This window comes from Coccinella septempunctata, chromosome 2, assembly GCF_907165205.1.
Source record: "Coccinella septempunctata chromosome 2, icCocSept1.1, whole genome shotgun sequence".
NCBI classification, from domain to species: Eukaryota; Metazoa; Arthropoda; class Insecta; order Coleoptera; family Coccinellidae; genus Coccinella; species Coccinella septempunctata.
The window spans coordinates 4,016,612-4,030,190 of record NC_058190.1 but is presented as its reverse complement, the minus strand read 5'-3'; the positions used below and the strand labels follow the sequence as shown (position 1 = coordinate 4,030,190).

The following is a 13,579-nucleotide window of genomic DNA, read 5'->3' as shown; positions in this document are numbered from 1 at the left end:
AGTCTACTTAAAAGGAGGAAAGTTTTATTTCAAATTCTTTTTTGTAAAGTTAATAGTGTTGGAGTAATCGACCGCTGCCCCTTGGCGCGGACACCCTATATATATATATATATTTTTTTTTTTTTTTTTTAATGATATGCGATCAAATTCATTCGTATCCAAAATAAAGAAGATGTTTTTTCCACCTTTAATACAAGATATTAAAAAAAATGAATATAGTTCCGTATTCCAAGGGAAAAAGTGTCTCGAAAAAGTTTTTTTCTACAAGCGTGCTCGTTCAACCTTTTTCCCGCACGCATTCCAAGTTGCAAAGAGTCACTTTCCCAACGCATTTGAGTGCGGGAATAGATTGGCAGGGGTTTTTCCCGCACGCAAATATTATAGAATAAATTGAATGCTATCATGTTTCTATGCACAGAACGTGAAAGATGAGAAACCCATAGTAACGACATGCAGAATTACGTCTCTCATTATATATGAATTAATCAAATGAGATATGATCTGTTGCGTGAAATGGATATATTTTTATATTTCAAGCGCTTGTAGAAAAAATATTGTTCCTAACACTTGCGGAAAGTGTCTTGCCCGCACTCAACTGCTTACCCGAACTCTGCTTTGCATCGTTCGGGCAACGGCAGTTTCTTGCGGGCAAGTATCACTTTTCGCACTTGATAGGAAAATAACTATTATCGTTTTTAGATATTCCAGAAAATAAAGGAGTTATGGCACATTTTCAAAATCGACAAAACATGAAAATTTGATTTTATCTTCTAGACAAATGAAGGTATTATAATGAAACGGTTTCCACTAATGGACTTTTCACAAAAATCTAGCCCAGAACTCATCAACGTTTTTCCCTAATACAAGTACCAGAAACAGCAAAAATCAAGCAATTTGGGATCCCCTATACGTATTCTTATCAGATCAGAGATAGAGTAGGACTAGCTGAGTACAGATTAACCTAAAAAAAAAATATTTCTGATCTACAGGGTGATTTCCGAAATACTGAGCCCGTAATCAAAGCCAAACTTATGGACGGAATTTTTTGGAACATGGTATGTCTTTGACACATGCTGAGACCGAATCAGAGATATATCAATTATTCAAATATTCTTAACGTCTGATTCATTAATCCTCATTCGATGTGAAATATCACTTTGAATTTCGAATTTCAAATATTTGCTTCGCTTTTTAGAAATTAAGCCAAAATACGCGGTACCACTCATTGTTGTCACATCAACAATTCGTTTTTTATGAATTCTTAAAATTGGACAAAGTTCGAAAAATTTAATTTATTCTCATAATCAGAACAGAGTTATCTCGTGGATGTGGTGAATAATGTTAAACGTAAGATTCTTCTTGAAAAACTACTTGGGTAAAATTTTCACTCGGCATGCTTGAAGGTATAAATATCATTGATAATACTTACCCAAATTGATGGATAGGTCTAGGACCTATCTAGACCTAGGAGACACGGTCTCCTCGATCTCCAGATCTCAGCCCAATAAATTATTTCTTGTGATGCATTTCAGTGTTCACCATTACTAATTGTGTTTATTAAAGCTCCCAACTATCTAAATGATTTTACACGTTTCATATGTATAATATTCCAGTTCTGTTTATATGAATAAATAAAATTCTTCTAATTTTGTTTTCAAATTCAAAAAATTTATAAAAATAACTGTAGATGCGACAACTTTGAGTGGTACCACGTATTGAAGCTTAATTTAGGTTTTTTCTAAAAAACATTTTGAATTCGAAATACAAAGTGATATTTCCACCCTTTACACTTTTACTGGCGGAATTATGAGTCCGGCCCTGGAATATTGAAAGAAATGATATCCTCTCTGACTCGATCTCAGCATGTGTCAATAACCTCTCAAGTTTCAATATATTCCGTCGATAAGTTTGATGATGGTCACAGTATTTCCCTGAATTTAGAAAATCACCCTATAGCTTTCTGGGGAAAGCCAGAAATTAATTTTTTATAGTCAATCCTTGATAAGAGTATATACAGTTCCATCCATGAAATCTTCCCCCCATCTGCGTTTGTACTTCCAATTTAGGAACACCTTGTATTCATTCAGTAGCAAAATATGAAACAATCTCAAGCTAACTGAAATAAAAAAAAAACTAGGTGAATCGAATATATCGCTTGTACAATTGTTCAAAAGTTTCAATTGTATCGCATCTTTTCAGTGGAATAATTGAATGAACCTTGACCCTACATCAGACAGCGACTGCACAGTAGCCTTGATTTAAAATCTAATCATCGGAATACTCCTAAATTGAGTACTCAAAAAAGGTCGTCGCTACAATATGAATTATGGAATGGTGATAGATTATGCTCGATGTTCGGGTGCTTGTTGCCTTTCTGAATTCTTTATTTACACGATCGTTAACAATAATTGGAGAGAATTTCTCTCAAAATTTATCAAAAATACGCAGCGTTAGGAAATAGTTATTTTTGTATTTAGTCCGCGAAATGCTACTTTGGTGATCGAGAACTGATTTTTTTTAACGAGGCGCAGCCGAGTTAAAAAAATAGTCGAGATCACCAAAGTATTTCGCGCATGAGATGCAAACAAAATTTTTTCTACAAACGTCAAAAATATTATTCTAAAATAAGTAACATGTTCAGCTTAATATGAAAAAGAGTATTGAAATTTCAGGATCAAGTGCTGTCATCTCTACGGCAGTTGCTTGCAAATCAAAAATGGATAGTCCTTACCAAAAACCAAATCTACGATATCACGAGCTGAATCTGAGTTATCTGGTTTAGGAATACCTAATTTATTGGTTCATGCACTGGCTGCACCATTAATGTTAACAATGTGAATAATAAATAAAATTAGGTAGTGTTAAATTTTCTCACAATTTGAAAGCTCTAATTATTGTTATACATCAATAAATGAATGATTTCTTGGATTTTTGCTTGATTGAGGAACATAAAGGTTAAGATATAAATATCCCATATAGTTTACATGCAGTGTGCGAAGTAAATATTTCGCCCACTACTTCGCGCACGGTGTCATGGTAATGAAGGAAAATGAAAAAAAGGATCACTTCGCATATTGTTGTCAATGCGCGAACCTTGTCATTTTTTGACGTTTGTAAAAAAAGAATATTTCGACACAGTCCTATGAGCTAAACAACATACCAGTTGTGAAACTCAAGAAACTAAAGAAAAAATTTATAATATCTTGAACATATTACCATTGATGCATAAAGTAATCATAACCTTAATAACTCGTGGTTTGAACCATTCACTGATTTTCATCAAACATGCAGTAATCACTTGTGCTTAATGGGCCATTATTCACTGGTCTATCAAACTTCATATTCAGAATGTCAGACAGAGGCCTCAGAACATAGGGATATCAATAAATAATAATGAAATCCTCAACTGCTACCATCTTATTCCATAGATTTTCTGACATCGAATACGTTCGACACCGATTGATAAATGGTTGATTTAAACTAATCGGGGTTACTATTTGAATGAGCAGATTTCAATTTAAAACAGCGCTATTTTGTACTTTTTCTTCGCATTTTGGCAAGGACTTTTTACATTTTTGTAGTTTAAAAAAATCGGAATTGGTAAATGGTTGTGGTCGTTTTGACATTCACGAATGTAGTTTTGACATTTGAAGTGTACTTACATCACCGTCCTAGTTACAAAAATTCATGGCCAATCGATGCTTTTATTGAAGTCAATGAAGTTTACATTTTACCAATGTGACATACACTGCGCAAAAAAATTAACGCACATTCTGAAAATCTCAATTTTAATGAAAGTTAACTCTAAATTGACTTTATAACTTATTTTTTATGTTGTCTCGGGAAGGTTTTGAACGAAACAAGACACATTAAATGGAAGAAAAATTCAGGATTTCGCCGAATCTTATATGTGAGAGAAGAGAAATGAACAATTTTCAAAATACTGAAATGCTGATAAGTGATTTAATACTTGGTATTTCCACCCCTTGCGTTAATTACAGCTCGGCAACGACGGTTCAAACTCAAAATGAGTGATCTTAAAATGTTCTGATCTAGCTAATCCTTCCCAGATTTCTCCGAGTTGGATTCCTAAGTCATTAAGAGTAGCTGGATGATTTTCTGAACTTCTCAGCCTTCTATTGAGGTTGTCCCAAACCTGCTCAATCGGATTGAGATCTGGACTTCTTGCTGGCCATTCCATTCGAGAGACTTCAACCTCTTCAAGGTACTCCTGAACGATGCGCGCACGATGGGGTCTGGCATTATCGTTCATAAAAATTAAATTTTCACCAATGTATGGGGCAAATGGCACTACATGCTCTTCAAGAATGTTCCTTATATACTTATCAGCATTCATAGCTCCATTATCAACGACCACTAGGTCTGTGCGAGCAGTCAAAGATATTCCATCCCATACCATAATCGATCCTCCCCCGAAACCAGTAGTATTCAGGAAATTGCACTGAGCATATCTTTCATGTGGACGTATGTATACAAGGGAACGTCGATCACAATGGTAGAGGCAGAATCTAGACTCATCTGTGAAGAGATCTTCTTCCCAATCGGCCTCTTCCCAATGAATATGCTCTCTCGCAAAATCCAAACGCGCCCTTCGATGGGCTGGGGTAAGAGCTGGGCGTCTTGCCGTGACACGAGGCCTTAAATCATATTCTCTGAGGCGATTTCTTATTGTCTGAGTGCCAATTTGCACCTCATGAGTTTGCTCAAGCTGAATTTGAAGGAGGTGAGCGGTTGCAAACCGTTGTCTCAACGAAGAAACTCTCAAGTGACGTTCTTGAATGGCAGTTGTCATTCGTGGTCTACCCTGTCCTGGTCTTCGGACATTCATACCTGTCTCCCTGAATCGCTGCAACATTCTGGACACACTTGTATGAGAAACTCCAAACCTTTCTGCAATTCTTGTGTATGTCCACCCTTATTCTCGCAAAACTACCGCTTGGGCACATTCCTCTTGGTCAAATTGCGTGTTTCGCGTTGCATAGCGATCGAGTGTAGAAAATCAAACGAAAGAAAAACTATTGATCACTAGAATTGATCGAGAACAACTGATTTTAGAATGGAGCCAATACATTCAAAATCTGATAATATCATCTTTTTTTATTCCTGCTGGGAAAAAACATCTGTATTGAAGGAAACCGTTGAAAGTGGATAACATATGCATGCATAATTCTGATAAAAATAATTATCATTGAGAACACCTTCAGTTGTAGAATAAATTGGAGATTTCTATAATGTGCGCAGTGTATTTGTCGTTTTGGAAACATGAAGTGATCCAAGGGAAGAACTACCCGCTGTCACAGAACATCAACCTTCAAAATTCCATAGCCTGCTTGACGACGAATTTTCTTGAACGCACGTTACTTTCAACGTTTTCCGAATAATAAATAATCAATTTCCAAGCGAAAAATAAAAATATCCGGTAAACACCTGCTGAAGTTAACGATACTGTTGACCATAGGGTCATTTCACGAGCAATAAATATTTTCGTTACAGGAGCTCCTGAATATTTTTATATGCGTATTACTTGTAGCTATATCATGTGAAAAAATTGGCAAGAAAGATACGGATTTGGAAAATTGCCTAGAGTTACATACTTTCAACGATATTAAGGTATCTTCGAAGCAATTTTTGGCACTGCGCAAAAGATACTTCACTACTCTCGGAATGAATTAGGAATAATGGTAGTACTTTCTCATATAAATGGAAAAACCAATACAGTCAATTATTGCCGATTTCGAGAAATAATAATTACTTCAGTTTTCAGAAAATTCATTAATTATGCTTTATCTACAATGTGTTTCAATTTGTGAATGTACTTACGTTAACCTAAGGTAGATTTACCCTAGACGAGTCCAAACACCCATAGCCGAAATACAGGGTGATTTCTAAAGGGTGGGTCTTTAACTCGTACGAATATTTCAATAGTAGATTCTTTAGGTCAAAAGAAACACTTTTCTCTTTCACCATTTTTTCCTGAATCGGCTCGGTTCAAAAGATACAGGCTGTTGGAAAACTATAAAAAACGTTATTTTTAGTTCTCTCAAAAGATATCACTCACTTCTTGAAGTTCTCTCAGTATGACCCTCGGTATGACCATAACAAGCCATAAAATCACCAAAAATTAAAAAAAGTTGGACGCTATCAAATGAATATTTGTTTTGTAAAATAAAAGTTTTCTTCTTATTTTCTTGTATGAGGGGCCATTTTCGAGTAGGTAATTTGATTTTCAAAAATAAAAAATAACTGTGAAATTAGAAAAATTGGGTACTTGAACCGAATGCAACTCGTCTTAAAAGATCCACGATATGTATTGTGACAGATTTAGCTAGTTATCTTGAAGGGAATTTTGGTTTTTCAAGGGTCGCACAGCTCATTATGAAAACTTCAAATGACTATATCTTTTTATCGGTGCCGCATCGGGAAAAATTGTTTCTTTTGACCTCAAGAATCCACTGTTAAATATTTGTATTCGCCAATATTTTCAATTGTCTATAACTTTCGAACCACATAGCACAATCAATTGCTTTCGAAACATAAATCGATTTCAAGCGAATTACCTGGTCATCATTGGTAATTAACAACAATAACCATCTGCATTCAAGCGCTTTTGGTCATTGCTGGTTATAATACGTGACGTCATGAACTAGCCCTTCAACATTTTGGACCGCAGAGCTGGGTTAAACTCAGAAATATTCTCTGAGCTATAAGACTTCTGGTTATTGAAGTGAGGTTAGAAGTTGTGAAGGGACATAACCAGCGGCAAAACCAGCAATAACCGCGGTTATCACTGGTTATTCGCTTGAAATCGATTATAATATACACTTCCATTGGTTGGAGTTCAGCCAAACAATTTTTCCCAATCCGTAGACCAAAAAATATAGGTCCATCTCCTTCACTTAGTATTGGTAATATTGGTTTTACATTTGTTTTTTCGATATCTGGAATCCAAGCGCTCTCTTCTCTCCTGTAGTGCATTATGTATTTCAAAAACTGTTAGCCAAATTTTTACGAACAAAAAACTTTATTTCAGAGCCAAGTACAGGCTGGGCAAAATTCGATGGGATTGAATGACAGCTCTTCAACTGTAAGAGCTAGGATAAAATGGATGGCACGTTTTCTACCTCGATTTTCAAAAGATTGTTAATGGCCAAAACCCGAGCCAAAACCGCATCCCTCTATATTCTTTTGTTTTCAAGTTGTAAGTGAAAATTAATTTTTCGGCTCTTCGTACTGGTGCCTTCGTTTCGTTAAGTATCAGTGATATCGAAAAAACAAATGTTACATTCTACATACACTTTTTCATGTAGAATGCACTGGCGTAGTCAAAGATTTTTTTTCAGCCCGCCACTCCAGTGAGTGGTTACTTTCAATTTTTTATATATAAACTCTATATTATTCTTACATATTCCAGTCCCATATTTTTTCTGATTCAGAATATATAAATTTAAGGAGTATATCCAATTGTTCTTCCACTAAAAAAAATCAAAAACTAGTTCGGTGAAGTCGGCAGTTCACTTTCATTGATAATATGATAATGAACTTTATGCTCTTATGTTGTGTCAGGTTATGAGAGATTTTAGATATCGCTTTCATTCCGGATATTCGAGAAAATGCTCGGGAAATCAGGAAATAATGAGAATTTCCATGACTACTTCATATTTACCAATTATCTTCTACTAGAAGTGGAATTTGTGAAGGTGTTTGAAAAGGTTGTGTTACTAGTATTTAGATTATCAACTAGTTGAAAAGATTCGGAACATATTCAGATGAATTCAGGTTTATAAAATTTCCTGAAAGTGGTTCATTCCATATTAGAAAATTTTTCATCCTTTCAAATATCCGGAATGAAAGTGATCTTCAAAGTCTCTTATATTAGTTATAATAGTGAGGTTTATTCTTTGAAATCTACAAGCTTATTATCTAAATAATAAACCTAAGGAAATCCACTGAAGGCAAAGCCTGTGTCATTTAATAATCTGACATAATTTAGGAGCATAAAAGTTCATTATCATATTATCAATGAAATGACCAGCCAACTCGTCCAAACTAGTTATTGAGTTATTTTATTGGAAGAACAATCAGAGACACGTCGTTTGTTATATATTCCGAATCAGAAAAAAATTTGGAACTGGAATATTTAAGAATAACACAGGTTTTTTATTTAGAAAAATAAAAGTTATCACTATTTATATCTGAAATACGTAGTAAAAAAGTGTCTGTAGAATGTAACATTTGTTTTTCGATATCACTGATACTTAACGAAATAAAGGCACTAGTACGAAGAGCCGAAAAATGACTTTTCACTTATAACGTGAAAACAAAAGAAGATAGAGGGATGTGGTTTTGGCCATTAACAATCTTTTGAAAATCAAGGTCGGAAACGTGCCATCCATTTTCCCCCAGCTCTTACGCTTACAGAGCTGTCATTCAATCCCATCGAATTTTGCCCTGTACTAATTTTCGAGTTGATTCTTATTTTTGGAACTATAGGCAAGCAGTGTCAGGCTAATCAGTAAGTGAATGGGTGACTCCTGTACTTGTGAATTTGTACAAGCTCGAAGATGCCCTCGACCTCTCTCTCTCTCTCTCTCTCTCTCGTCTTGCAACTTTCGCCAACTGGAGCACGGAATGTCTGCAGTGAAAATTCGCAATGCTCCATTGGAACTATTCTAAAAATAGGAGAAATGTAACAAACTGCTGGAAATGTTTCCGTAACATCCGCATTGATGTCCTAAATCCTGACAGAATTGGATCATTGCCCACCAGTTTCCCCGAAGACAAACCTCGGCATCGCATTATTGATGATTCAATCTTACCTGGTAGAATAGCGAATAAATTATGCAAAGTTACATGGGTAGATTACCCAGACTTGTTATTATGCAATACACAGAGTGTAAACTTATACAGGATGATGGATGGACATTCATCATAAAAATTGTAGAGTATAACATTTTTTACAAATTTTATCCGAAGCAATTTTTTCTACGTTTGAATGTTTTTGAGATATATGGCGATGCATGTACCAGACTGGGTTTAACATTGACCTTGACCTTTCGTATGTGTGGCTAAGATCCTCGCCTTTATCTCCCTCTAACTCAAAAACGGTTCAGCTCGCGGTTAAGAGTATGTGAAATTGCTTCAGATAAAAGTTGTATAGAATTTTATTATCTACAACTTTCATAATGAATACAGAAACGATGAGAGGTACAGGAAGGGAGATATTTAAGAAAAATTTCTTGTTATCAGCTTCAAGCTGTCAGATTAAGAAAATCCCCCTGGTTAGTGTCAGATTAATGTTTCAACACGTCTGCAACACTTAGATTAACCATCTGTAATGTCGAATAGTAATCTCCGGTTATTGTTCTACCCTTACCCAAAAAATCAATCATGATTACTCCATGGCAATCCCAAAAAACTGAGGCAAGAACTTTTCCAGCAGATTTTTGGACACGAAACTTCTTAGGTCTTGGAGAACCAGAGTGTCGCCATTCCATCGATTGTTGCTTTGTTTCTGGATCGTAGAAATGTACTCAGAGTCTCATCCATAGTAACAATTCGGTTTAAGAAGTCTACAACGTTTTTAAATCGAGCACAGATCGAACACGATGCTTCTACCCTTGCACGCTTTTGGTCAACATTCAAACATTTGGGGATCCATTTTGCAGCAATTTTGCTCATGTCCAAATTGACGTGAACATTATGATGAACGAGTTCGTATGAAATATTCAGTTCTTCAGATCCGTTTTAGCCCAATTCGACGGTCTGATAAAGTCATGTCATGAACTCCATCGATATTTTCGGGGACTGACACAGAAACTGGCTTTTCCGATCGGTCATCATTTTCAATAGAAAATTTATCTCTTTTGAAGCGTGCAATCCAATTTTTCACGGTCGCGTACGATGGATTACCAAGTTTATTAAGCATATCTTCGTAAATCTGATCACCTCTTAACCCTTTTAAATACAGATATTTGATGATGGCTCGATACTCCAATTTTTCGATTTTCACAATTTCGTTGGACATCTTCTTTCTTTTAATTCATCGCGTTACTCTGGTTCACTTTTTGGGCCTCAAACTTCACACTGACACTTCTAATGAGTTATTGTTCGTTGCTATGGTAACGCAATATTTTTTTTATGCATGGAACTGGTCTAGGCTATCGAGATATCAATGCATCCTATACTTCATTCACTTTTATTTTAGCAGTCGGTTGGCCATGGAAATTTGACACATTTCACTCTGTATAGTACGAAAATGTGGGGTTATGAAGCTTGTCAAAACATTTTTGGGTTTTGAATCAACGCTATGTTGCCCGTTCTACGTAAAAGTTTCTGTTATTACGTATTTTATCACAATGTCGAATCTCTTCGGAAAATATGTGACGAACATAATTTAAGTTTATACAAACTGATTGAACGCATACCAAATCCAGTTATTGCATGGAAAATACAAGAGATCAGTATAATATCATAATATGCACTAGCTTGAGGAGAGTTAATGTTCGTTATCTTCTTTGGCTAAAGTTCGAATACGTTACATCAGTTGTAAATTTCAAGAATATTAACCCGAAGATGAAATGCACATGATGCAGTGGTTGCATGGGAATGGGTATCTCCCGAAGGAATTAACAGATAATTACAAGAATGTTAAATTCTTCAACAAAAATCATCTTGCATCAATATAAGTAAAAGGAATTGAAGGAAGTTTCAAGTTAAGATGAACTTCACCTTTGAACACAAATTTCACATGAATAAGCAATTAACAGGACAACTGGCGCGTATTTGAGGCTATTCATCTTAATCTCGATCTTAATACATTGATACAATTATAATAATTAGGTATTTATTGGTACCTTAAGACATTTACAATGTATAGGATAAGTCAAATGAAAAATCGAAAAATCCATTTTAGGAAACTTATTCTCCGATGACATTTATCGAAAATCCTGTAGTAAACTTTTCACATTAATTCACTCAAACATAAAATTCTCAAATGCCACCACTTTTTTGGGTCTCCTAATAGAAGGAAATTCATTGTCATCGTCTTCATTCACAATCTTTCTGATTGTGGAAATATCCAGCTGAAATATAAGTCGTTTAGATTCAGATGAAACATTATATGAATTCTCTTACATTGAATATGTTCGCTACCGTCTGACGTATTGTAGATTTTAGAATATCAGGATATAACGATGTATTTCAATGAGCGGACCTGAATTCTGAATAGCACTTCCTGAAACCCTGTCTCTCTTTTCAATTACTTTCGGCATTTTCGTAATAAAAATTGATATTAGTTGTGGCAACGGCGTTATGACATTAACGACATTTCATGAGTGCCAACCTAACTTCGTTCTAGTTACAAAAACTTGAGAAAATTATTTCATGGCCAACCGACTGCTAAAATAAATTTGAATGGAGTATAGTAAGTTCGTATTTCCGAAAAAAAAATTCAACTCATTTCTTCAGCTAAAAGAGATCACATATTACATGTTATAACTATTATTTCAGCACTGGTTTACTGACTGACTGATGTTTTTATTTTCAGAGATATTTCATGCTAGAAAAAGGCATACTGGTTTATGGAAAAGGACCCAATGAAATCAGTAAGGGAAAAATCCATGGATCGGTGGATATAGGCCTCTCGGTGATATCTACAAAATTGAAGAGGAGGAGGATCGACATAGATGCCGAAGAATTCATTTATCATTTGAAAGCGAAAACTGAGGAAACCTTCAACGCCTGGGTACAGCAACTCACCGCACATAGACTGTATAGGCAGCATATTTTAACCTACGGAAATAATATCGGCTCTCTTTTCAAGGCACCAGATGGATTGACAAGTAAGTGAAATTTGAGAAATTACTAATAATGATAGAGTTTAGTTCATGAAGAGATTCAGTTTCAAGAATTTGTATGCCTTGATCAAAATCGGGACCTTCTGAGAAAGCAGTTGAGTAAACACCCAATGTGTCGTGAAATAACACTGCACCATTCGAAGATTTTGTCAAAATATCAGCATGAAAAAATAACTCTGATCAAATACAAGATGTGAGAATAAAGAAAAAATTCTGATAATCTGTGATTATTTTTTTATTTCTCTATCCATGTTTTTGCTTCAGAAAGTTGATCTTGAAATATACTAACTGACAAAGAAATTCCAACACCCAGACGGAGCTATCTAAATTTTAAATTTTTTTAGTAAAACATAGATAGTATAGCAAGGAGTAAATGATTGAAATTTTGAGAAAAGAAACGAAGGGCTCACAATTTTTTTGATTAAATTTGTTAATGATGTGTTTGTCCAACGAGTAGTTATCTATACAGGGTGGGCAAATTTCGATGTTTTAGCACTACAGCTTTTGAACCAGAGGAGATAGACAAAATCTGATACCCCATTCTCGTTTTCTTTTTCTGTAGTAGTCATTTTTGGCCACCTTCTTTTGTTTTCGAGTTATAAGCGAAAATTGGAAAAATGGCGATTTCGAAATAAATTTATATCTCCGCTAATACTGATGATAGAGCTCTGAAATTAAAACATCAAACAGACACTTTTTTGAGTAGAATCCAGTGGCGTGCTTGCCTTTTTAGCAGGATTTTTAATTACGAAGCTATGACCCAAAGTTATGTTTTTTTAAATGGGAACAGTAGATTTCTGTGCAATTTTTTGAAAGCTCAATTTTTCCTGATTTCAAAAATATATAACATATATATAATAATAAAAAATGGTCAAAAACCGTTTTTCTCAATATTTCTATAGTTTAAACTTTTGATGAGAATAGAAAAATGTAGCACCTTATTATAACCACAGTCTCCTTCTATTGGTCCTTTCATTTCTATGCTTCTTACTCAATTTTTGTGAAAATTAGTAAAAAGCATAGAAAGAATGACATTGACGGAAGGAGACTGCTCTTATTATAGGAAGCTCTATTTTTCTGTGCTCGTCAAAAATTGAAACCATAGAAATATTGAGAAAAAAGTTTTTCGCCATTTTCTATTATTTATATTGATGCAAACCATATGATGTTATATATTTTTGAAATCTTTACAAATTTAGCTTCCAAACAATTGCACAGAAATCTAGTGTTTCCATTTAGAAAAACATAATTTTGAATCATAGCTTCGTAATTAAAAATCCTGCTAAAAAGACAAGCACGCCACTGGATTCTACTTAAAAAAGTGCCTGTATAATGTTTTAATTTCAGAGCCCTATCGTCAGTATTAGGAGAGTTATAAATTTATTTCGAAATCACCATTTTTCCAATTTTCGCTTATAACTCGAAAACAAAAGAAGGTGGCCAAAAATGACCACTACCCTTGTTAGTTTCTCAGAAAAAGAGAACGAGAATGGGGTATCAGATTTTGTCTATCTCCTCTGGTTTAAAAGCTGTAGTGCTAAAACATCGAAATTTGCCCACCCTGTACACTCCCCAACATGTTTTGGCATTGATGCAAGAAGATGGTCTGTTTCTTCTTGAGGAATACTATCCCAAGCTACCTGTACTTCATGTCTCAGAGCCGTCAAAGTCCGTGGGGGCTGGGGTAAATTTCCAAGCCTTCT

At 34.9% G+C, this 13,579-nt stretch overlaps 1 protein-coding gene across 5 annotated transcripts in view; it reads left to right on the top strand.

Annotated features, from left to right (window-relative positions):
- Positions 1-13,579, top strand: part of LOC123306633 (oxysterol-binding protein-related protein 3-like) — a 56,026-nt gene that overhangs the window by 17,515 nt on the left and 24,932 nt on the right. For all 5 annotated transcript variants that reach the window (XM_044888725.1, XM_044888724.1, XM_044888727.1 and 2 more), the window contains one exon: positions 11,567-11,861. In XM_044888725.1, the coding sequence (XP_044744660.1) occupies positions 11,567-11,861 (295 nt within the window). The remainder of the gene's footprint in view (positions 1-11,566; positions 11,862-13,579) is intronic.